This window comes from Haemaphysalis longicornis, unplaced genomic scaffold (genome assembly GCF_048455015.1).
Source record: "Haemaphysalis longicornis isolate Haplotype H1 unplaced genomic scaffold, Haemaphysalis longicornis Haplotype H1 scaffold_1, whole genome shotgun sequence".
NCBI lineage: Eukaryota > Metazoa > Arthropoda > Arachnida > Ixodida > Ixodidae > Haemaphysalis > Haemaphysalis longicornis.
Window position 1 is genome coordinate 323,539,697 of NW_027526203.1, and position 23,928 is coordinate 323,563,624.

The window sequence follows — 23,928 nt, forward strand, 5'->3', positions numbered from 1 at the left end:
ACAATGTTCAGTAACAAGACAGGTCTCAAATGAAGACCGACATGTTGTGCAAGCAGATTAAAAGTACGCAAACAAGGAAGAGTGAAAAATCGATGACCAGCTTTTCGTGAACATAATGCTTCATTTCTTAAAGGTTATCAATGCTCCTTACTGTCATCATCGCTGATTCATTTCCAAACAAATGCCAAATTTCGGACAGCATTTTCTAGAAAACCCTGGTGTCCCCCGATTAACAGCTTGATATAAACATAATTTTAATGCGTTAGATTCAAGATGACCATGATTCCATCTAAAATAAACCGAGTGTAACGCTTTGTAAAGCTGTAGATTTGACCACAAAAAAAAAAAGATTTTTGGAATGGTTTTACAAAAAAAAAACCCGATTTCTCTCCGATTATCAGTTCGAAAAATAGCACCCTATTTTTACCTCCCAATTTTTACCACCCATTTTAAAAAAATATAAAACCCGAAAACGAACAACCCTACGGATAACATACGGGGTTATTTTTCTTGCCCTTCCGTGATGTATTGGGGCAGATTTTGCCTCAATGAATTTCCGCTTCAACAAAATTTTTCGCACGTCCCGTCGATTTCGTTGTAGCCCGATTCGACTACTGCCAAAAGCCAGCTACATTCAGGCACACTGTCAGAGTAGGCAAAACAGACGCCTGCCACCCGTTCCCCCTACCACCCAGGGGCAGTGGGAGAGACTGCTGGATCAGCTCCTGCTCATTGGGAGAGAGCAGTCGATGCTAAGACAGCCCATGGATCCTTGTGAAGAGAGAACCTTTTCCCACAAGAACATCTGAGGATAAATATCTCTCCCTCTCTGAGCTGACCAGTCCATTGCCAGGCTGCTCAGGGCCTTTGAGACCTCTCAATAGTGCAGCCCGTCTAAAGGCTGCATGTCCCACTAGATGTAGCACAGCTGATCTGTGCTTTGCAAAAGAACAGCAGCCTTCAAAACAAAACTATGACTGAGGCAGACCTGCATCATCGATCCGAGAGCCACACTTGCCACACTGCCCACAGATGCCAAAACACTGAATTCCAAGGACTGACCAGTATTTGCATCGTGAGCGGTGTCTGCACAAGCACTTGTTATGCAAAATTTTAAGCAACTCACGAATCCATCCAGTTTGGGAACATCCTGTGTGCCAGACTCCAGTATCATGAGGTGGTAGAACTTGGGCCTGATGTGCGCACCTGCATGTTAACCACTTTTGTTTAAAGGGACATGAAGATAAAACCAAATTTTTTGGAACAGCACAGTGTCACGTCACAGTAACAAGTTTTAGTGAATGAAAAAATTACAAAAGTAAAACAGAAGACGTGGCAACGAACTGGTGAATTTTTCCCCCTCCCTGACAAGACGTTTTAAATAACACACTGGAGCAACATTGTGAACCACTTTTTGTGACAGTGTTGTGCCAATCAATTCATGCCCTCCTTTTCAGTTCAACGCTAATTGGAAGCCCAGAGCCTCAGTTTATTTCTATAGCTTAGAGCATGGCAAAACACCAGACACCTTTTTGTGCCCGCCTTATGAATTATCGCAGCAACATCCCACCTGTTCACAGCCAGGCCTGATGATTTCAGAGGTTTTAAAATTTTGACCTAGCCAATTTTACAGTTAGAATCAGCTCAGTATTTGTTCAAGCACAATCCATAAGATAAGAGTTATCCATTAAATGCTATCTGACAAACTCGCCGTCACAGCTGGTGCCATCCAATAGAGGAGGAGACAGCCCATCTGCAGCCTTATCTTTTCTGGTGAACAAACACATGTGAATTGCTGGAAAAACCTTGAACATGTGATACAAAATCTCTACTTCAACATGATTAAGTGATTAAACAATGTTTAAAACTCTTTTCAGTGTTTCGTTAAAGGTGGTTCACATGGATCAAAAGTAAAAAAAGCAGCCACTAATTTAGAGATGATTGTGAGCTAACACAGCGAGCTAGCTATAGATGAAATGGAAAGCAGCACTTTGTTTTTTAGCAACAAAACCGGTAACAAGTGGCCACAGTAAAAAGAACTGCACACGCAATTCAACTACCTCATGGACTAAGTCACTGTGGTAGTTTGTGAGAGGGCTGCAAAGGGTGCCCTGTGCTTGCTCTTTTTTTCTCAAGCTGTTAAGACAAGCCAGGCTTGCACAACGCAATAAAATAAAAAAGCGCAAATAATTCAACAAATTAGACCCTTAACGTCCATTTAGGACGAGCATGCATGCACTCACTGATGAGGCGCCATTGTCAATACGCTAACATTTATGTGCACACATGCAACAACACTGTGCAAATGCCTGCCCTCATTAACCCTTTGAGGGTCAAATTTTCTTGCCAAATGCGACCCCCCAGGGTCGATTTTTTTTATTGCCGATTTAAATTCTTCGGACGAATGTACTCCGATAGAAAATTCTAATTTTTTTAGGGTGAGCACAAAGTGACAAAAAAACCGTTTGTGATGTTACATACATGTGGTTATTCATGAGTAACAGAAAAAAAAATTCTGAAAAAGTTTGGCGGGTGCAAGAAGGAGGGGAAGCGCAAAAAGCGCATCGGTTTCGTGGGTGCAAAGAAGCACCCGGAGGATGAAACCTAAACTCGCTGCTGCGCGCCCGCGCGTGACCGGATGCACAAGCGATAGCCAGCGCACCACTGTAGTAAGGCATAACGAAAAAAAACAAGAGGCATTGGCGCAAGAAACAAATTTCACGTATTTCCGCAGTGTGGCAGCACATGCCAAGCGAGACAAATGATCGAAAAAGGCATGCTTTTCAAACATACAAGCGATGACGTACATGTACGTAATTGACCATATTGAAGGTGTTTTCAGGGGACGTACATGTGCGTCATTGACCCAGAAAGGGTTGAGAATGCTTACCCTGCACTACATCAGTGATGGAGTTTTTGGCAAAGTTGTCTTCCACTTCCTTGCATGGGAAATAGAGCTTTCCATGCTGCTTGGTGGTCTCCGAGTCCAAGTTGACTGAGGCAGCCCCATGAATCGTGAACAAGTTTGCTTGCACCTGTCAACAAGAGCCCGCAATTAGACCTTTCCTGGCCATTCTTGCCTTACGTGGGGGCAAGGAAGTTACGGCAGCAACTGACAGCTAGCATTATCTAGCGTACAAGGTGAAATACCCGTCCGTACACAACTTGACTGCCTCAACCCTGGACCAAGGTGGATGCACTTTTCGCAGTGGACGAACATGAAACTTTCAGGCGCAGGGCTGTATGGCGCACATTAAACCCAAACTGGAACAAGTCTCTTATAAGTGTCACCCTTTCAGCAGATGTGTGGTAGCCAGAGATGGGCAAGTGACCTCACCAGCTTCGACCTCAGCTCAAACTCAAATCAACTTTATCAACCTCACCTCAACCTCACTGCTGAGGGGCCAGGTTCCGGCTAATGATCCGCTGCATACCACTGTCAAAGCTAAATATATATACGAGGCGTTTTTTTTTAAATGAGCCAGATCCAGAAACCGAAACTGAGTTGGATAAAACTGCAGTGACAAGAAAAACTCGGCACCTTTCCCCTAAAATGGGGGTGGCAAGAAAATAGTTGAGATAACGCCCTGAAAACGTGTACGCATATCGTTGTTCGCAACGAAAAAAATGGATAAAACTGCAGTGACAAGAAAAACTCGGCACCTTTCCCCTAAAATGGGGGTGGCAAGAAAATAGTTGAGATAACGCCCTGAAAACGTGTACGCATATCGTTGTTCGCAACGAAAATGAGCCAGATCCAGCTGTTTCACGGATCAAAATGAGCCAAATCCATTTGCCCAATGAGAGTTTGCTTTTGGCTTGAGTGTTCTGACTTTTTCGTGGGTGTTTTCAGAATTTTTTTTTTGCTTTTCCAAGCTGGCTTATGAATTCAGACGGCAATGATGAGATCGGCGTAAGATATGTCACCAGGTATGAATAACGAAGTGAACAAAAGAAGTGAACGAAATGATACTGAGAGATGTGAAACAATGATTTCATTTCATCTAACCTGTCCCTACAAAATAACCACGGTTTTGGTTTTATTTATTTTTTTACTCCCATATTTACCATTTTAGTACTTAACTAAACGGCCGCTGCTTACAAGCCCTGGCATATCCCCGCCCCCCTCTGAAAGTACAAATCACTTCATGAAGGTGAGAAATATAATATGAGCAGCCTTCTCGTGAAGCATTTTGGAAATTCCTGGTAAAGCAATGAAGAGCTTGCTTACTTCACGAGTGCCTTCAGCCGTGCCCAAGAAAATTATCCTAGGGAGAAATCAAAAAGAGCTGCTAATGTTGCCAAGAGGACTCACCTGTTCTCCATGTATAGTTCTACTGTTCTTGAAGCACTGTTGCATATTTTTAATGCCTTTTCAACCAAAACCCACTCGTGCCATGCTTGAAAGTCAATTTAAATAAAGTTTTCATAAGAATGCCTCATCAACTTCTGTGTTTCAATTTAACGAGCCAAATCCAAACTTATCACCCCAATATTACTCAAATTAATGGCATGCTTTTTAATTATTTGTGGCCATAAACTTTCCCTAGCTGACATGTAAAATATATCATATAATAGGTTTGACGCCGCTGCATTTAGGCACGGTAACAAACTTCGCTTGTTTCTCAAATTCGCATTAGCTGGCTCATCTCGAAGAAAAAAACACCTCATATATATGTGGAGCTTAATTTTCTCACAGCACTCCTTTTGCAATTCAGTTCAACCTCAACTCAACAAAGCAACCGGAACCCACAAGTTCGTTTGTTAGATGGGGAACTTTGAGAAATCGAGACTGCATTATGTATATGGGCAATCGCAATGGGAATCTGAATTCATTAAATCAGGAGACTCATAAAATCAGTAATTACAGCAAAATATCGAGCAAGCGGCCCCCTGCAGGCAAGTTGAGATCACTGGCAAGGTGTGGAGGGGGCGATACCCCGGAACGACACAGAAATTCAAGATGGTGGTGACAAAGATCTCCCGCCAGGGGGGAGGGGGGAAAAGGGAGGAATGCACACTGACTTAACATTGTGCCAAAGAATGTCAGCCATCGCTTTCAAAACAAATAAAACGACTCCTCTGAGTCAGTCCCAAAGAAAAGTTCGCAGCATTCTGCTTGAAGTCTGCCCCAGTCTACTGGTGCCACAGCTCGAACATCTGCCAGTCCACCATGCAGGTCGCCTTTCTCCGAGCCGTCCAGCGTACTGCTTATGCCACAGCCCCTGAAGGACTTTGCCACAGTATTCCTGGATACAGCGGCCCACCGCTCAGCAACAAAATCGTCACATGCTGCCCCAATGGCTTCTTCACGCTTCCTTTTGGCGTTCACTCTTCCTTACCCAAGTATCACGGGCTATGGGGCTGCTAACCAGGACTGGATTGGATTATAGACTGGCCGCGACACGCCAGTGTTGCCTGGGCGCGATGGATCTCGGGGTGCAAAGCAAAGGGGAAGGGGAGGGGGACTTTCCCAGAACAGCGCGGAAATTTGAAATTAGCAGAGATTTGGGGGGAGGGGGGCTTACACGGGTGGGGATGCTTGTTCGGAATTTTATGGTAGGTTTTGTAAAATTGGGGTTCAACTGATGTTTATAAAATGGTGTACACCCCTGGACAAAGAGAACCTTAGAATGGCCATGCCCTTTTCAAAGCTTCCAGAAGCTCGCCGCATACTCCTCACCTGGTCCACAAGTGACGCTGGGGCATCGTACAAGTTCTTGATCAGGTACTCAAAGATGTGCAGAAGTCTAGATATGTAGATGATCTGGATGTCCTTCAATGCACTGTTATAAAAAAGGGGAGAAAAATAGTATGTTGAGTTAAAAAGGGCAGGTCACCTGGAAACCAGCGTTTCATGAAAGATGCAACGAGTCCTTTGCCTTTTGAATGGGACATTGTTGGGCTATATAAGCCAGTGTTGCACAATTTGAAATTTCAAACTACATTAAAAAGAACACCCCAAGACAAGTACATGCACAGATGAGAGTCTGGAGCTCTCGTTTCATGCTATCGTCCACAGTACTTCGTCTTTATTTAAATGTTGAATTATTTCAATTTTTTTCCACAAGCCTTCCATGGCCAACAGTGGCGGCAATCAGACAACTGGTAAAGTTTTGTGTAAGTGCGCATGCACATGCAGCCATGCACGTGTAGGGGGGGGGGGGGGGACAGCAGGAGGAAAACAAGCCTGTTTGTTTCGCAAGCACATCCATTATGACAAAAAAACATGGCCCAACCATTTACGAAACTACATGGAACTGCAGTGGACCTAAATAGGCTGTTGATGATGACGATGGGAGGAGCCATTATGTACACCCGGCATCAAAAGTTTCCAAGACGCGATTGCGATTATCAAAATTCCGTGCCCTTCCACTATGTGAAGAAGGACGAACAGTGAAGCTGGGTGCAGTTCAAGGAGTGCACGAAACAAAACGTTTGTGATTTGCGATTGAGTATACTTCCCAGCTGATTAGTCCAATGAAGCTTGGAAGAAATCGAAACTTACTCTAGGGGACAAATATGCAACTGCCCGTTTCTCTCCCGCGTCGTAGGCATCTTATTGTCTGGGCAACGCACACACACAAACTGGCCTGACCATGGAGGACAGCAAAGAGGTCACATTGAGCCGTGAGATTCCCCATTTATATCCCTCCCCCTTCCCCCTGCACGCACAAACTGGCAATCAGTGATGTGCGTGTGTTTAGACGTGAAAGGCACCCGAAAAATTGTCGCTCTCAAAGTCCTTCAAACTGAACACAAATTAATGGCTCACGTCGGTGTTTCAAGTGGGCGAGCCGCTCATCATGGAGGGATTCACAGCTACTCGACAAGCTGGAACTTGAGACAGCAATGGTGGCGGGGCTGCACTTTCTGTGGCAGCAGCTTTCATTGTTTTTGCGCTAATTTGCGCATCTGTGCGTGCCGTCGCTCTTTCATACGCCTTCATATCCCGCTCTTGTACCTCAGAGTGATTGATTGATTGTGGGGTTTAACGCGCCGACGCAACGCAGGCGATGAGGCGCGCCGTAGTGGAGGGCTCCGGATTAATTTTGACCACCTGGGGATCTTTATCGTGCGCCGAAATCTCGTACACACGGGCGTTTTTGCTTTTCGCCTCCATCAGAAAAGCGGCCGCCGCGGCCGGGAATCGAACCCGCGGCCTCGTGCTCAGCCGCGCAACGCCTTAGCCACTGAGCCACCGCGGCGGGTGTACCTCAGAGTGAGCGACACGCGTCCATCCCATAGCGAGTTAAAAGTACAACTCCTAATAACAGCGCTAGCGACATTATCAGCCAATTGCGCAACTTGTGAAAGAAGCATCGGCAACGGCGAGCAGGAGTGTAGAAGAGGTGCCGAGGAGAGCAGCTTTACTGGAATGATAACCAGGTGGGGGAGAGTTTAGCCATGAGCAGCTTCGCTGTGAAAGTTGATTTCTCTGCTGCCTGGTGGCTATGCTCCTACTACACGTATCCTGATGATGCTCTGGTGCGTGGTGCTTTGCTTGCAAATACAAATCAAGTGCTGAGCCAACAGGCAACAGAGAAATTAACGCTGACACTCAAATTCGCGTCAGAGAAACTTTTTGACGTCAGGCGTACATGTGCGAGAGGGAGTGCAACGCAGTTTTCCGGACTTCACGGAGGAACATCCCCAAACAGGAAAGGGCGCATGGGCTGATGGTAGAGAAAAACTGCGCACCCTTGAGCCACCGGGGCCACGTTGATAATGGTCTTGGCGACGTTCAGCAGAACTACTTTCTTCTGCATGAGTTGCAGGTTGTGGAACAGGAACAGCAGTAGCTGCGTGTGCTCCACATTCATGTCTGAAATACAAGTGCCAGTGCAGGGCATTACTGCAGAAACACTGAACAAGCACAGTGAGCTAAGAAAGCACACATCAGTCTGACGAGCATTGAAAAATTACAGCATTTCGCAGAGAATTACAGGTTGTTTTTCGCCAGTCCTGCACTTCATAGTTCCCACAGCATAGCCGTTCCCTCACTCTGTGCACACTGCCCTGCACGCCTCGCGATCGTGATGGGCTCGATCGCAGTGCTGATTCAAGTATGCTCCCTGCCCCCCTCATACGGTTACTTAAAGCAGAGTGAACTAGAACAGAGAGTGGTTCAAACGAGCTGCCAAAAATGAAGCAGAAACAGGGTAACAAAAGGGGGAATCCCCTGAAGTCTTGCGATCGTCTCGCTGCCACGCCGTGGTCAGTGGCAACTTGAGCTTCTGCATGGATAATTCAAAAACCAACCAACAAACAAATCAATATTTGTAAAATTATGTAAAAATATAAACAAGCAAAAATTATTTACATAAATAAATGGTCTTTATTATTACTACTGCAAAAGTGAAGAGGAATTCCCTGTATTCTTGCGATGGCGGCACCGCTGTGTGGCGGCTGGCAAAAACTCTCGCATCATCTGCTACATGAACTTCTGCGACGCGGAGCCGTTGAATGGAAGATAACGCACCCCGTGGTTTGAAGACAGCGCATAAATGTTAAAAACCGAGCGTGAAGCCAGCAGTCCCCTGGGCTAAAATATGCACCGGTAGTGCAGCAGTTCACCAAACGTGTCTTCCCCAAAAGCGCTGCCGAGCTCAGACTAGCATCTCATTGCGTGAACACGCACTTATCAGGCAAAGATTCAGCAAATGTAACATCGCATAGAACAAAAGCATGTATAGGCCTAGAGTTTCATACAATTATATTTGTATGAAACTATGTGTATAGGTAGGCGTAAATATGTATATGACGTATTCGGTGCTAAGAAAATTGCAGTGCTATTTTTTTTTATAATCGCAAACTACAATTTTGGTCATGATAGTCTGTTCCAAGGAAGCCCAAATATTCATTTCACTGTCAGAGTATGACTATTGCACATCGTGACGAACAGAAAATAAATACTAAAGGTCGATAAAGTAACCCTTAAATGTAGTTACCTAAGAGAAAAAAAAAATATATATAACAGTGCGGCAGTGGTGGGAGTCGAACCTCGGCCTTCTGCGTGTGAAGCGAGTACCACTGCGCCACATTTTGAAGTCTTGAGAGTGCAGCGCCCCAAACAAATTTTACCAGTTTTTGGCTTCACTTTTGATGTACAGTCTAGTCCACTTATAACAATATCCAAGTGCCAAGGAAATCCCATCGTTATAAACGATAATTGTTATAAGCGGGCTGCGAAATAAAAAGACGGAAAAGAGCCCAAAACATTTTATTCGCATGCCAGCAAGGCCGTACTGCTACTAATTTGCGAAAAAGAAGCCACTGTCGGTCACCTTTGTTTGCCGCGTGGGATGCCAGCGCAAATCTTTTCCAAGAGCATCTATAGGTGCTTCACCTCGCTGAGGTAAATGTCCTTGGCGGAAACAAAGTCTCCGTGGGTCTGTCACGCATTGGGTCTCCTACGAAGACACTACCTGAGTAGGCTGTGCAACCGCGACATTAGAGTAATCACTGTTGCAAATTTTGTGCACAATATAACCGTATTCAATCGTTATATCCGATCTCGTGGCACTGGAGCATTGTTATAAGCGGTTTATTTTACCATAGAAAGAATACAAAAGTTGACGGTGCCATAGCTGTCCATCATTATATCCGATATATTGTTATAAACGGTATCGTTATAATTGGACTCGACTGTATTAAAAAGTATAGGCATTTGAACCACTCTGTGTTCTAGTTCCCTCTACTTAAGGAGGACACGGCTTTCAACTTCAGAAAAATGACCAAAACATCGTTTTTTTGAAAGCCAGATATTCGGCTTCTATGTTCCTTATTCTGTGCGTCTGCAAAGTTTTTCCGCTGAAAAGCGTCGCAAAGTGGCATAAAAAAATAGTTTCGGCAGGCGCGGGGACAAACTATCAGCACGAAAGGGTGAAAAAACTGCAATTTTCGGAGCGCTGTATCTCCTCAACGGTGCCACCGGGCGCGGCCATTTTGATATCATTAGATCGGCCGAGCATTCGTCTTTCCGGTTCCGCTCGTCTCTTTTATCTTCGTTCATTCACAAACGCATGAACGGCAGAAAAGAAACGACGCACAAACGAAGCTTGAAACAGATGCTGAAGCGCTATTCGTCCTCCGGTCAGGGCGTGCTAAGACGACCCTCCTAATTGGGTGTCTGAGCGCAATGCAAGATGGCGGCCGCCTGAACTGCGTAGCGTGGGCAATTTGAGTTCATTTTCGCTGCTTCGCTCAGCCAAGTTTCTGTTCAGTCCGTGGTATTCAACACGGACGTTATCGCGATGGGAAGGCCTGAGATCACGAGCCAGATTACGGGAAGTTGTGTGGCTCAAAAGGCGGAGGTCATCGAACGCTTCATGGTGCGCGTGACTCTACCGTCGCCAGACCCCGGAGGGTGACGCAGTGTGCGCGCTTGCGATAGCAGTTCGTGAAGTGAACTTTTAGTCACATTTGCGATGTTTACACGCTTAGTTATTGCTGTACTTTGATTGTGGGCTCGCTAGCCTAGGGAAAGAAACGGTCGACGCGTCAAACGCTGCGGCGCGCACGGCATAGCTGACGCGCATTGGAGCATCAGATGTCTGCACAACCGGTTACTATTGAACGCCAGTAGTTGTAATTAATGCCTGCGACGTTAGATTTAATCTTAAAAGCAACCTGACAAGCCATATCAGGGATAATCAAAGTACGATTTGTCGCGGCAAGCGTGCGCTGCGATGTGCGCGAGCCATATCGCCTTTCTTGCGCAACATTTCCCGTGCACTAGATCTAATAATCATGCAAACAGGTTTGAGTTAGGAATTGTGGGGATCCGCTTGATCCCCTTTCCTCCTCCCGCGAGCGCGATGTTCGAACAAGCGCGTTTTCCCGCTCACGTGACGTCACCTCGCAGGCCGACGCGCAGGCGGGCACCAACTGTCCCGCCGCCGCTGTCGCTCCTCCTCGCCCGGAAACCTGCCTTCCTCCCCCGCTCCTTATAAGCACGACGCGCGCGCTTCACGCCCTCTCTCTGGCTCTTGCTCTTGCTCTTGGCTCTTCCTCCGGCTCTAGCCCCATGGATAGGGGAGATGGGGGAATGGAGGAGATGGGAGTCGGATACCGGGGCGCTCCTTGTCCCCGGCTGGCTCGTCTCCTCCCCGCCGCGCCGGCCGGTCGGGCGCTGTTTGGCCCTGATCGGACGCGCAGGGTAGGCCTCTGGTCACCTTGCGAGCGGCCCGCGTGAAACCTCGGCCATGGTCGCCTGTTTGGGCGACGCCGTATAACGCGCGTCGGCACAGTGTAGTTCTTAACCCGGTCTTGGCGTTATTATGCACTGTACGACTCGGCCAATAAACACCTTGGTTCGTCCTGGCCCTTTGGAGCCTGTCGTCGCCTGTGTCGGTGAGTCGAACCCGTCGCGGCGTCTCCCTCGTGGACGCCGCGGACCTCTCTGGGGCATTTTGTATGGGTTATTTCCGGGCGTGGGGGAACGCCCTGAACCCCACTTAGCCCGCAAGGGACCAACGAGCCCACTTTGGCGCTCAACGTCTCTAACGAAGCTAGCCGGGGTAGTTCGCTATCCCGTAGCTAGACCCAATATGCCCACAGAATATAGGAATAAAAATATGTTCTCTGCGTTAAAAATTTACCTTACTGTCGCAGCATCTAACAGTGATTTTTTTAGGGAAATTATTTATACCAATGCATATAATGGATGGCTTAGGGCATACTGCCTGCGCTGGGAGAACTATTGGATGCCTTGAACGTCAAAAGTAGTGAAAAAAAAATCCCTTCCATCAAAGTTGGAGTTATGCACAATATTATCTTCAAAGTATTTCATTTGCATCCTTGTTGTATGCAAACTTTTGGCAATGAACACCTGCACGTATGAGTACTAAGTTGCTGTGCCAGGCAAATTAATAAAACATAAAAGAAGCCAGACATTTTCAGTAAAAAATTTAAGTAAAAAAATGGTTCACTTGTTGCCATGGGGACAACACTGCAAAGGGAAGTTGTCCAGTGCGATACAGCCAACCAGCTAACCTACTTTGCATTGAAAGCCCCTTTGAAAACTATCTCCCCCTCCATTGGTTTGCAAACTGGGCTATGTACTGTTCATGGAGGAGCTGAAAATGATGTTTCGTGCAAAGAGAAAGGCTGTAAAAGGCACTCCAATTTCAAGGCAAGGCCCTCCAAAAGCCCCATGTTCAAAAGGACATGAAAGGCTACAACCCTGACGACTTTTGATAAGTGAAACCTATGTTACAACTTCCGAAGCCGTTTTCTTAAAACAGTTTTTTTCGCCACCTGTGTTGCTTGTTCCAGGGATTTCTTCTGGACCACTGGGTCTATGTTGATTCGGTTTCTTGCATTACATTCCTTGATGAACAGTTTTGGTCGTGACACTCTTGGTTTTCCAGATTTGTTTTTTGTGATTTTTTTTATTCAAATAGTCGTTCACAGTCGACATGCCTGTTGCACATTAACCTCTAAAAAAAACGACAACTAAAAAACATTGTGTTGTAAAAAAAATTCTAAAACTGTCACGACCTCGCCCATTCATTTGGGAATGCAAAGCACTCCGAACAAGTTTTCTTTCTATCATGTTTTATAAGTCACTGAAGCTCGGTACACGTGGAACAGAAAGAAAATTTAAGAAATAAAGAAGTTGTCAAAATATTACCTTGAAATTTTTACAGAAGCATTTCCAGTTGCTGTGCCAATTTTCATCAAAATCCACAAAGAAATAAAAAAGTTGATTTTGAAAGCCACGTCCCCCCCTTAAAGCAGTACAGCTAAGCCTACTTATAACTTGATCGTCACGCCTAATTCGTTCATATCTGCAGTTCGTAATAAGTGCGATAAACATCTTCTGCGCAAGAAAATGCAGTACACAACGACGGGTACATGACTTGGCCGCGGACATCATGTGTGTGGGGTGAAGTTACACAGGTAAGTGTTCCACTCGCCTGCCAGCATGGAAATCCTGGCCAACAGTCCTCATCGTCTGTACTGATACTAGAAGCACTCGTCAAATATCTGCTGCGATGGTGGGCTGGCTGCTCCGAACGCAAGATACCCAATTGGGGCACCCAATCGGATACCCAATCTACTCAAGACAAAGTTCATTTTTGTTGCCATGTCAGCTGCTTTCCTCATCAAAATGGAAGAGCCCAAAGTGCAGCTCGACATCGTTAATGCTCCAAAAGAGCGACGACATTTCACTTCGGCAGTAACATGCAATGGCACAAATTCCCGTAACAACTTAAAAAATGGTGCGTTAATGCCCAAAAAGCGCTGCTTTTCCCCCTTTTCTATTCTCTCTTCCCTCCTGGCTGTACTGGAAAAAAAAAAAAAAAAGCACAAGCAAACGTGAATAGAATATGCCAAAACACAAGCGTAGCAAATTTAGTGACCCTAATGAAATCATTCTGCTGCTTCTGCACAGGGGTGGGCCGGAGGGGAGGATGCTCTCCGCTCTCCGCAGGTGTGCACGTTATATTCGAAACAATTTTGTTACCTTAGTGCATAGTGTGTTCCTATAACTGAGTGATCATTAAAACTGCGGAAGTTATCAGTGGGATCAACTGTATTTATTTTCCTTTAGAGGCAGAGTAATGTGTCGTAATCCGTTACCACCAGCACTACCAGCCAATTTGAGCAATGTGCCATAACCCATCAATGTCATGGCCACAGTGTGGGAATCGTGGAGAACCGCGGCCCGCGATCCCGAGCCGGCGCGCACTTCGGGAGAGACGCTTTGCGCTGAAACCGGTCCGGCGCTCCCCTGGTTCATCGGCGCATTTCCAAGAGATGGCACCACCGATCCGTGCGGGGCATCGGCGCGCGGGCGGCGCAAACGTGAGTGCGCGGAAGACGCGGAGAGTCTCGCCAGAGGCCCGGTCGGGGCAAGACCGGCTGAACAGCGCAGTGGTGATGGATACACGTATCTCAGGTGGGAACTGTTGTTTGTCGCGCGCCGTGAGTGCCTGCCTCCCATTCGCGGTCACGACCCGGACGCCGTGATTCGTCAACGCCATCGAGCCTTGTGCTCGCATGCTTTGGGAGTCTCCAAATAAACGGCTGTGCTTCGGCGCTACTGTCTACTATGTTCTCGTATCAGCGAACCTCACTGGGCTGCCGTAGGCTCTGGAGCCCGCGTGGTTGACACGCCAGGAGCTAGCGTGGCGGCCGACACCGAGTACTGGCTAGGTCGCCCCGAAGAACCCCACGATATCCCCCAACAGTAAGCTACAGTTTTGTGCGTTTCAAGAAGCATTTAGCATTATAGCCTTAAATATGTTCTATAGTAACATTAATGAACTTTAAAAAAGGAAATAAAGGTTTTGTTCATTGTGCATCACAGCACCCCGAAAATTCTCCAGAGTAATCAAGCATGACCACCACATTTCTGAGGCAAGCCACTGTGAGACTATGCTGCTTTCTCTTTGCCCATTCTTTTCAACATTATTTAAACCTTGTTCTTTGTTGCAGCTTTCACTGTTAAATAAGCCTGTCCTGTCAGATGTTTCCTCACCATTATGTTGCTGTTACAAAGCTGTGAGCAGAGAGATTTTGTGGGCTTTCTGTAGTTTTTTTGAACCAACCACAATATAGGGAAGCAGTAACCGACCTTTTCAGGTCACAAAGCTACCTACCTTCATTGTCATCGACATGAGATGAAAGGATCGCCTTCTGCATGGTGTTGAGCACAAGGCGGAAAATGAGGATACATGCAGCGTCATTCTCACTCCGAAGGTCGTCCTTGTCTTTTTGCTGCCTCAGCAAGAGAACCTGAGAACAAGCACAGACAAAAACCAACTACTCAGCAAATTACTGGGAGCATACTTTAATCCTACTTAATTACTGCATGTCACGTCGAACCAGTATTACCAACCCAATTGAGATGTCATGGCCATCAGAACGGTAAGCTACAGTTTCATGTGCTTCGAGAAGCATTTAGCATTATAGCCCTAAATATTTTCTGTAGTAACATTAATGAACTTCAAAAAAAGTAAATACAGGTTTTGTTCATTCGAATGATAGCCACATCAAAATAGCTCTAGTGCCAATCCTAGTGCTAATATTAAGCAACCAAGATAGATAATAATGAAAACAGATGCAAGAGTGGCAAACCCCCAGCTACATTCTCGCACTGCCGCTGTGACGTCACAGGGAGTAGTTCGCAGATTGGCGGACACAATAAAAAAAAACTGTGGTTGACTTCTCTGTCATAGGAATCGGTAAAATATGAAAGTGAAATGTGCAGCGAAATCTGCAGCTGAGCATGATTTGCGTGTAGGGGTCTGTCTTGTGGGTGTGCTTGGCGAGCGACATCCTGCTGCCGGGTCGCTTCTGCAAAGGTGTACTGGTGCCATTTCCATGACGGATATGACATCCGTGAAATCGCGGGGTATACTGGCATAAAACACTTTCGTGTTAAAATATAAAACCCGAAAACGAACAACCCCAAGTATAACGCACTTTTTAGTACTAAAGGTTGCTTCCCCGCAAGAAGACCCTGTGTGCAGGGGTGCACCCTTTACAGGCCGCTTGCTCCGTCGTACTGGTGTCATTTCCATGACGGATATGACGTCAGTGAAATCTTCGTGTATCCAGGAATAAAACACTTTCGTGTTAAAATTACTACAGATATACAAGATTGTGTGAATGTAGCAGTGCCTCTGGTTCAGTCTAATTGCCCCATTTGAATGCTAGCATGAAGTTACCACAGTGATTACTCTGTTTCTGGTACCTCCCCAATAACGCCACTGCTACTACACCGGTACAGTGTTCAATTTAAAAGCTTGGCAATATTTATGATTTTTTTGTTGTTAATGTGAACACATAATTTCGCAGGGGACATACAGAATATTTGGCTGAAAATTCAAGGGCTTTTCAAGGGTATTAAGGATGAAAAAGGGCAAAATTTAATGAGTGTTAGCAAAATTTTATTTTTCACAAGACTTAGGAATTCAGTGCAGTTTCCGCATTAGTTTTCCTTTGAACAGAGACAATCTCCAACCCTTTTTCTTTTACTGTTCCGACGAAAACTGCTGGCCTTGGCTAGGTAGGTCAAGTCATTTTTCGCCTCAGCATCTTCTGAAAAGCAATCCACTGACTCCAGCAAGCACTTCAGAGTTTTCTGGAGCTTTGACTTGTTTTCTTTTTGAAGTTGCCTGCTGTGACAGTGCTTTTCTTTAGTTCGTCTAGGTGTACAGCATACTTATGCCAGGTTTGGCGCACTAATGCCTTCAACTCTATTGACAGTGGAAAATTCAGCAGGCCACCATGGTTTTTCACAGCCTGCAGATAACTCGCTGAGAAATATATAAAATCTCTGCGATATCCTCAACCACAATCTGCTTGTTCATGCTGAAACCTCTTTCCATTGCAGCCTGCCCATGGCTAAGCATGAGAAGGACCTTCATCACTGCCCATAACTGCGAGAAAGAAGAATCATGCTTCAGCAAGTGCACGAAGAAAATGTCAAGACATTCCTGATCTTTTTCACAAATTTGTAGTTCATGCCGTTTTTCTTGGCAAAACTGAATGTACTGTGCACACACAATGTCTTGTTTGTGCTCAAAGAGAAGGCTGTTGTCGATTAAGCAGTTAAGCACAATTTTCAGCTTACCAAGGCACGTGTCATGATATGACAACCCATGAACAAGGTACCTCAGATGACTTCTCTCCACGTTTCAGGATCTTGTTCACGAAGGACTTCCGGCACTCGTACCTAAACTCAAGAACACACTTGGTACTTGCTTTGCTGCTTATTAAAATCTTCTTAGCTGCATGTCCAACATCCACTTTTTCATCTTCAACATCAAGTCGCAGCAGTTTTGTGATGCTGGTGGCTTGAAGCACTTCACGAACCTTGAGAGAAGGCTCCTCAAAAAGTTCTTTTGTGCTAACAAAAACGTCTTGGGAGAATCACTCTGAAAAACAGTCAGGAAAGGCTCCACAACCAACCATGGCAACAATTAGGTAAAAGTTCAGTTTTGCAAGTGCAAGCTGGTCCTTTAGAAAAGCACTGATGTTTTCATATGCTCTGCATTTTGGCACAGGTAGCCTGCGTCCACTCACTGCTTCAGTGTATCGCTTCAAGTGCTCCCATGTGGCTAGAGCTTTTTCCAGTACAAGCACGTTCTCGATCCAACAGTGAGATACAAAAGGAAGTGGAAACACGCTGCTCCCTGTCTCTTGAACGAAATCTTCACGCCTGGCCGGTGCATCATGAAAGAGTGAGAATAAGCTGGACAAGTATGTGTCAACTGGCCAGCCTGTTGCATGCATTCCAGCTTTGTAAGCATTATGCACTGTGTGAAGGCCACACGATCTAATATCCAAACACTGAAGTTGAAAGTCATTTTATGTGCTGCTGGAATTTGTGGAAAAGACCAGTTGACATTGGGGCCATCCATGGAAAGCTGAACAATTTTGCTCATCGGAAAGGACGCGAGCGCTCAAGTCAAATTCTTCTCGAGGTCGTCCACTGTGCTGTGTAACCCAGAATGTCCATGTCACCCAAGAATTGTTCCACAGTCTCACGTGAACATAAACTTGTTCCTTTTCCAAGTATTCGTTCAACGTTTCATCAAAACGGACAACGAAATGGTCAGATTTCTCCATCATGTCCAAGACTTGAGAAGTACAAAAATGGGTGCAGACCATGGTACGCGACGCACGTGCATTTTTTCTGAACAAGTGAAGCTTCTCGTGATATCGCTATCCAGAAGCATTTTTTGGAACAGATGGCAAATGATCCACTGGAGCTGTATGAGTAGTGTGAAGACGCAACTTTCATCGTCCACAAAATTTCAGCTTCAATCACGAGTCATGCCTCCTGCAGTCTTCGTCAAGGGTCGCAGCTTGAGAGGATGTTTCCATGTTTTCACGCTAAGAAATCGTTTCTGTGACATTTGCCGCTTGCAAAAAACCCGTGACGGAAGAGCAGCCCTCGCCTGCCGCAGCTTTGAATCGGTGCTTGGCACTTTTCTGATGGCTCCGAAACTTGCACTTTCCACCTGGCATCTTGTCAAAGTTCAGTTGCAGGCATGGCACACAGCCCAAATGTGAACTTTAGCCAAAAAATGGCGACGAGGCCGAAGCCAATGCACAGGCCGTTGATACAGCTTGCATTGGATTGGATTGGATTTTCGGCTCGCATTTGTTGCCAGGCGACACAGGCATTGCCAGATTCAAAACCGAAAGTTGCTGTTATTGCCCTTCTGACAACATTACTTGTTGTGGTCATTTTTCAGTAAAAGTGGTTCTGAAATCAGCGTGACTTACGGTAATACATTGTTCATTTGCTTTAATGAAACAAAATCCACTAAATTTTCAAGGATTACATGGAGCTTCAAGGGCCCTTGAGTTAATGTTCTCAAAATCAAGGATATTAAAGTATTTCAAGGGTCTGTGCGAACCCTGAATGTGAGGAATTGAGTTGGGCAAGTTATCAAAGGATAATTCTTTCAAATAAAACATGGATATGAGCTGCCTCCATGAAGAACGAAAGGGAAGACAGGGGTCACTTAAAATTGAGTGATAATATAGTAACCAATGACACCAAACAATGTAACAGTAGCCAACTAACGGCGCAGTTCGCTGGACAAAATTAATTGCCATAAGCACTCTAACCTCACCATGTACCCGATGTTCATGTTGTGCAAGACCCAATGCAAGCCTTTTTAAAAATCAAAATTGGGTTTTATGACTGTTGAAGGTAAAGGCCTGTATAGCACAGCTGGCATGTGACCTTCATGCAGAACAACAGTCACAACGCTTGAAAAGAAGCTTTAGACTTCATCAATATTTCTATACTTGTGCCCCAACAAGTGTGGTAGTTTCTACCGCATGTGTCATGTTGGGTGCACCGGGACTGCCTGTATTTTATCTCTACCAGAATTAACAGGCACTGACTTCAGAATTATAAAGCCTGCATGTACTAACGAACGTCCCCACACCATCTTTGAGATCGTAATTTTGTTCCCCTCTCATTGATCTCTACCCGGTCCAGATGATTGAATTCTACTCTCTACTGATATATACCCCATCCTCCTTATCGATCTCCACTGTCTACCACAATAATTGACCCCAAGCATATAGCCAGCTAGGCAGCCTCAGAAGTCCACAGAACAATAAATCCTGCATAAAAAAAGCTGCGCTGCATTTCAAGTGGGATCACTACAGCATGTGATGCCTCCAGTGAAGCTTTCCTGGTGGAGCTAGCAATGGTCAACATATTTTATGAATGAATGCATGTGATCAAGATGATAAAACTGCACTCTGTATACTCGAGCCCAAGGAAGTTGAACTTTTCTGCAACTACTACGCCTCCCTTCAAACGGCCCTTATGATAGCATGGCCCCGACTACTGTCTGCAAGGCATCAGTGGACAGCACTCACCTGTGCCAGCACAGACAGTGTACGCCAGTAGATCTGCAGTGGCCACTCCTTCTGGATCCAAGGGTTGATGTTGAGATGAGTGAGCAAGCCATCCTGGGTGCACAACAAGTGGCCCCAGTAAGTACTAGCACACCACAGCACACACAGAAGTGCCAACTGGACACAGGTTGTTTTCTAGGATGGGGGCAAAGCATGAATACACTGCAAAAAAACAATGTGTGACATTTTTTACGTTTCTATCTTTCATACTATCCAATATGCTGGTAAAGGGGCCACAAAGACAAAACATGTTTAGTTCATTCAAAATATTGCTTTGTTGAAACAATACCCGCACCACATCTCAGTTAACGCAAACTTCACTCAAATAAGCTATATAACGAGGAAAACACATGCATGAAACTCACCAGCTACTTTTCCACAATAGAGTTATGACGTATTATAGAACGTTTGTGGCCTTGGCTGAGGCCGACAAAATCAAAGGAAAATTAAACAGTAGGCTTGTGCGAATAGTAATATTTTAGTTCGAAGTGAATTCGAAGCGAATAGTCCTTGGGGTCGAACACTTTCGAAGCGAATTTGAATAGCTGTCAGGTGTCACTGAGCTACCTGTCACTGAGACACTGAGCTTCCGGGCCTGGCGGGACCTTCATAAAAAAGTTCTATGCAGTGGAATCTGGATACGTTACGGGTGATATGAATTTCAGGATAATACGAATTTCTGCCAAGTCCCGGCGAAATAGGATTGTTTGCAATGGGAAAAATTTCGGCTCTTACGAACGGACCTGCGCGGCCCGGCGGATGATACAACCGAGCCAGCTAGGCGACCGACCGCCGAGCGAGCAAGCGACGGCGACGTACGGGTTCTCTCTCCCCTCTTTGTCACTTTTTCTACAGGAATGGCCGGGCTGTTGTTTTCTGCTCGCGAAAATGCGCCGCGCACGTCACAGGCGCGCCGACGCTGCCGCGGAACCGCCCGCACGCTGCGCGTGGCGCGGCCGGCGGCGTCGGCCGTGAAGTGGTGTCGGGAGCTCGAGCGACCACTTCTAAGTACTCTCTAAAATGCTGCTCAAGGCATGCACGAAGTTGCTTGTGCGGTAAAGGAGCTTATAATGTGGGCGAAAACGATACTATAAAACATCATCCGCGCCGCTAGTAAAAGCGCCCATGCAATATCTGCTGGGGTGGTAAGCCTAAACATCTCTGGCGGAGCCAGCAGACTGTCTCGAGCGCTTCGAAACTGCCGCTATGAGGCGCACGCCTCCCCATTGCCGCAAGTGACAAGTTCCTCCCACTGCTGCGTGCGACGCGCGTCATTTTCCGAGTGAGGCAGAACTGCCGCATGCGCGGAATCATCGACGCGGGCGTCAAAAAAATCGCACGCGCAACGCCGACGCGCCCGAATCGCATGCAAAAACGCGCCATGCGGGTCACGCTTGAGAAAGCTAAGACAACGTTCTGAATGTGGCTTAGCTTGTCTTGGCTCCACATGTAGTCAAGATGTAGGCCTGATGTCAATGGCACTGCGGCTTGCCTAACTAACGCAGTTTTGATATTCGTTCACCCCAAATACTTCGAAATATCGGAAATTTTAAATTCGAGTCGAAGCGAATTCAAATACTGTAAAATTCGTTCGAATATTCGAAGCCCCCCCCAGTATTCGCACAAGCCTATTAAACAGAGATTGTAAGTTTGCAGAATGAGCTATATCCACTTTATATTTAGCACATAATTTTAAATATAGCAGTAAGAATGTAAATAACAGAAGTTCTGAACAAACACATAAAGGGGCCGTGCAGATGAAACACAAGTTTGGTTCATTCAAAAGAATGCCTGCCAGAATCATACAGGCACCACTTTTAACATAAACTTTGTTCAAATAAGCTACATAATTAGGAAAAAAGGGAATGGCCATGCGACCCACCAGCTCATTTCCTGCACTAGAACATATGACGTCATATGCACAGCTGTGCAATTAGCAGAAGCCGGCAAAAGCAAACTCCAGTTAGGCAGGGCTTATAAGCTTGCAGAATGAGCTACACTCAAACCTTATTATAACGCAACGGGATATAACGAAATAATGGATCTAACAAAGTAAATGAAATTCCCCTTGAAATCTCCATAGAGACCCATGCATTGAAACCTCGTTGTAACGAAGTAAAATTTACCTGTCAATGGATTAAACGAACTAAATTAGTCTCCCCCCCCCCCAAAAAAAGCCCAACCACGGTGTGTGAAGTATTCCGCGGAGTTCGCCACTCGTTTGGCGCGGCTGTTTTAAAACTCTTGCGTCAACCTCATGACACCATGCGCAGCCACGCCACGTGCAGCCGAGCGAGCCTGCCTCCTCGCTCAGCCAGCGGGGCAGAGCGAGTGGGCTGGCGGGCTGCGTGACAGCAGTGAGAAGCAGCGCAAGGTGGGTTCCCTGAACCCCGACGCCAAAGCGGTCACTACGGAGGAGAAGACCGACGAGTTGTCGCAGATGTCACTTGACAAACAAACGATAACGGCGTGGTCTCCCAGGCACACACGTTCAACGCGCCAGCATCAGCACAAGCACTTGATGCAGTTGACCATCTACGTTGTTTCTTCGGCACCCATGGCTTCGTCAAAAACGGTATCAACGCGTTGCCACCGCTGAAGAGGAAGTCTTTCGTTTGCGATGTCCGAAACGAAGGAGCATCACGGACTTTTTTCCAGCTATTCTAGCGGACAACAAAATAGGCAGTGTGGTGTTCAGCGAGCAAAATATTTGTCTTCTATTCAATTTCCGTCGCATGCGTGGTCACATAGCGGTACAGTGGGCCGCCAGGTGGTTTCCTTCTTTGCATGATTATAGTTGTGCACCCAACTGAGCATGCCTTGTCATAAGCTGTTATCATTGATATTACAAAATAATGGATATAACGGAATAATTACAGCTCCCCTTACAACTTCATTACAACGAGGTTTGAGAGTATTTTCACTTAAGTGTAATACACAGACATACCAGTGCGTACTGCTGTTGGTACTGCACGCACTATGCTTGTTATAGCTGCACAGCAGTGCGGCGCTTTGGGGTTGTCGCGGACGACACTGGCCAATTGGCATAAGCGACACTGTCTTACATGACCCTATTTGTCGAACATACCCCACATTTCATGAAACAATTACTACCTACCGTAACAAAAACAAGCCAGGTGCTAACACGGTCAAAAACAAAGCAAACGCCGACAGCAGTGCAGAGCAGGAGGACTGAACAGCGCACTGGAAATTCGCTTCAAGACCCGCCCATGTGACGTCATGGCAGACATCACAAAGCACGTGATATGGTGAGAGAATAAAAAATTTCTCAGTGAATAAGCATCACTTGCTGCCGGAAATGCGCTGGGGGCACTATAAAACACCAAACCTTTCAAATAAAACAAACTTGTATTTTGTCTGCATAGCCCCTTTAAACATACATGCCCTGTGCAGGGAACTACTAGTGGCTGACACTACAAATCCTTGCACTCCTGAAAACAATTTTTGGGCAAGTTGTGCATGTATAGCACGACACCAGCCAATTACGTGCGCCGGTTTGCCTCTCGAGTCATAATCACTGTTTCCTAAAACAATAACTATGAACCGTAACAATATTGCATGAGATGCTTAGAACTTCCTAATACCGTGAAGGCGAAAGCCTAGCTGGACCTCCCGTTGATCTGCTCTTGAACATTCTGTAGAACCTTGCGGCCGCACATACCACCCCTTGACCAGCCTCTTGGACAGCATCCTCTGAAGCCTGTTCTGCTCTCACCTCTCAAGGCGGCTTTCATTAAAGCACGTACGGCAGTGGCCTGCTCTCCTCCGATGCTGTGTTCCATCGCATTTTCCAAGAGCCCTCCTCCAACCTTCCTCCAGCACTGCTGTTTCCCTTTTCCACTGTGCAATCACCGGCTTGCGCCCCTATCTCTGAGACCTCACGATATTTTGTACCCCACAACAAGTGCGCTGGAAACAGATATAATACTTTTGCATTAATATGGCCCATACAAGGAAAATTACCGTAAATTGAGCATGAAGGCCAGCAGAGCTAAGCCCCCTAGAACGGCGCTTAGAGGCCTTAGGAAGAGCGGCATCCCTGCACTACCTAGGAAGGCAGACAGTAACAAAGCGCACTTGGCAATGCCTCGCGCAGTTCCTGTTGGATTGCCCTACTTGGATGCTGCACAGAGTCGTCCCACTAACTGTTTCAGGTCCTTCCCGAAAATCAAGAGCGACGGAGTCCTGTCTGGTCAGGAAAACATGACAATTAAAAACTGACTCTATACAGGAAAGTTTATAAAAGTAAAGGCTTTTTGGCTTCCGTACGGGAGCCTTGTTTACAGTGACGATGATGGAGGTGCAAGTAATTCGGTTTATGTTTGCTTTAGCATGCGATGTAGATAGTGTGCATACACATGTGGAAAGTTGCCATCATAGTTGAAGTCAGTTTTTAACTGTTGTCAGGTCCCACCCTCAAATACATCACGAACTATGCGATATAGTGGGAAAATTGAAATTTTGCTTTAATTGATAAATTTATCAGCAAGAGAGCCTCGT

The 23,928-nt window shown here is 46.0% G+C and overlaps 1 protein-coding gene across 5 annotated transcripts in view; it reads right to left on the minus strand.

Annotated features, from left to right (window-relative positions):
- Window positions 1–23,928, minus strand: part of Poe (E3 ubiquitin-protein ligase-like protein poe) — a 278,680-nt gene that overhangs the window by 196,680 nt on the left and 58,072 nt on the right. For all 5 annotated transcript variants that reach the window (XM_077682762.1, XM_077682782.1, XM_077682776.1 and 2 more), the window contains exons 16-21: window positions 19,369–19,461; window positions 14,613–14,748; window positions 7,702–7,825; window positions 5,684–5,786; window positions 2,891–3,035; window positions 1,127–1,206 (exon numbers count right to left, since the gene is read on the minus strand). In XM_077682762.1, coding sequence (XP_077538888.1) covers window positions 1,127–1,206; window positions 2,891–3,035; window positions 5,684–5,786; window positions 7,702–7,825; window positions 14,613–14,748; window positions 19,369–19,461 — 681 coding nt within the window. The remainder of the gene's footprint in view (window positions 1–1,126; window positions 1,207–2,890; window positions 3,036–5,683; window positions 5,787–7,701; window positions 7,826–14,612; window positions 14,749–19,368; window positions 19,462–23,928) is intronic.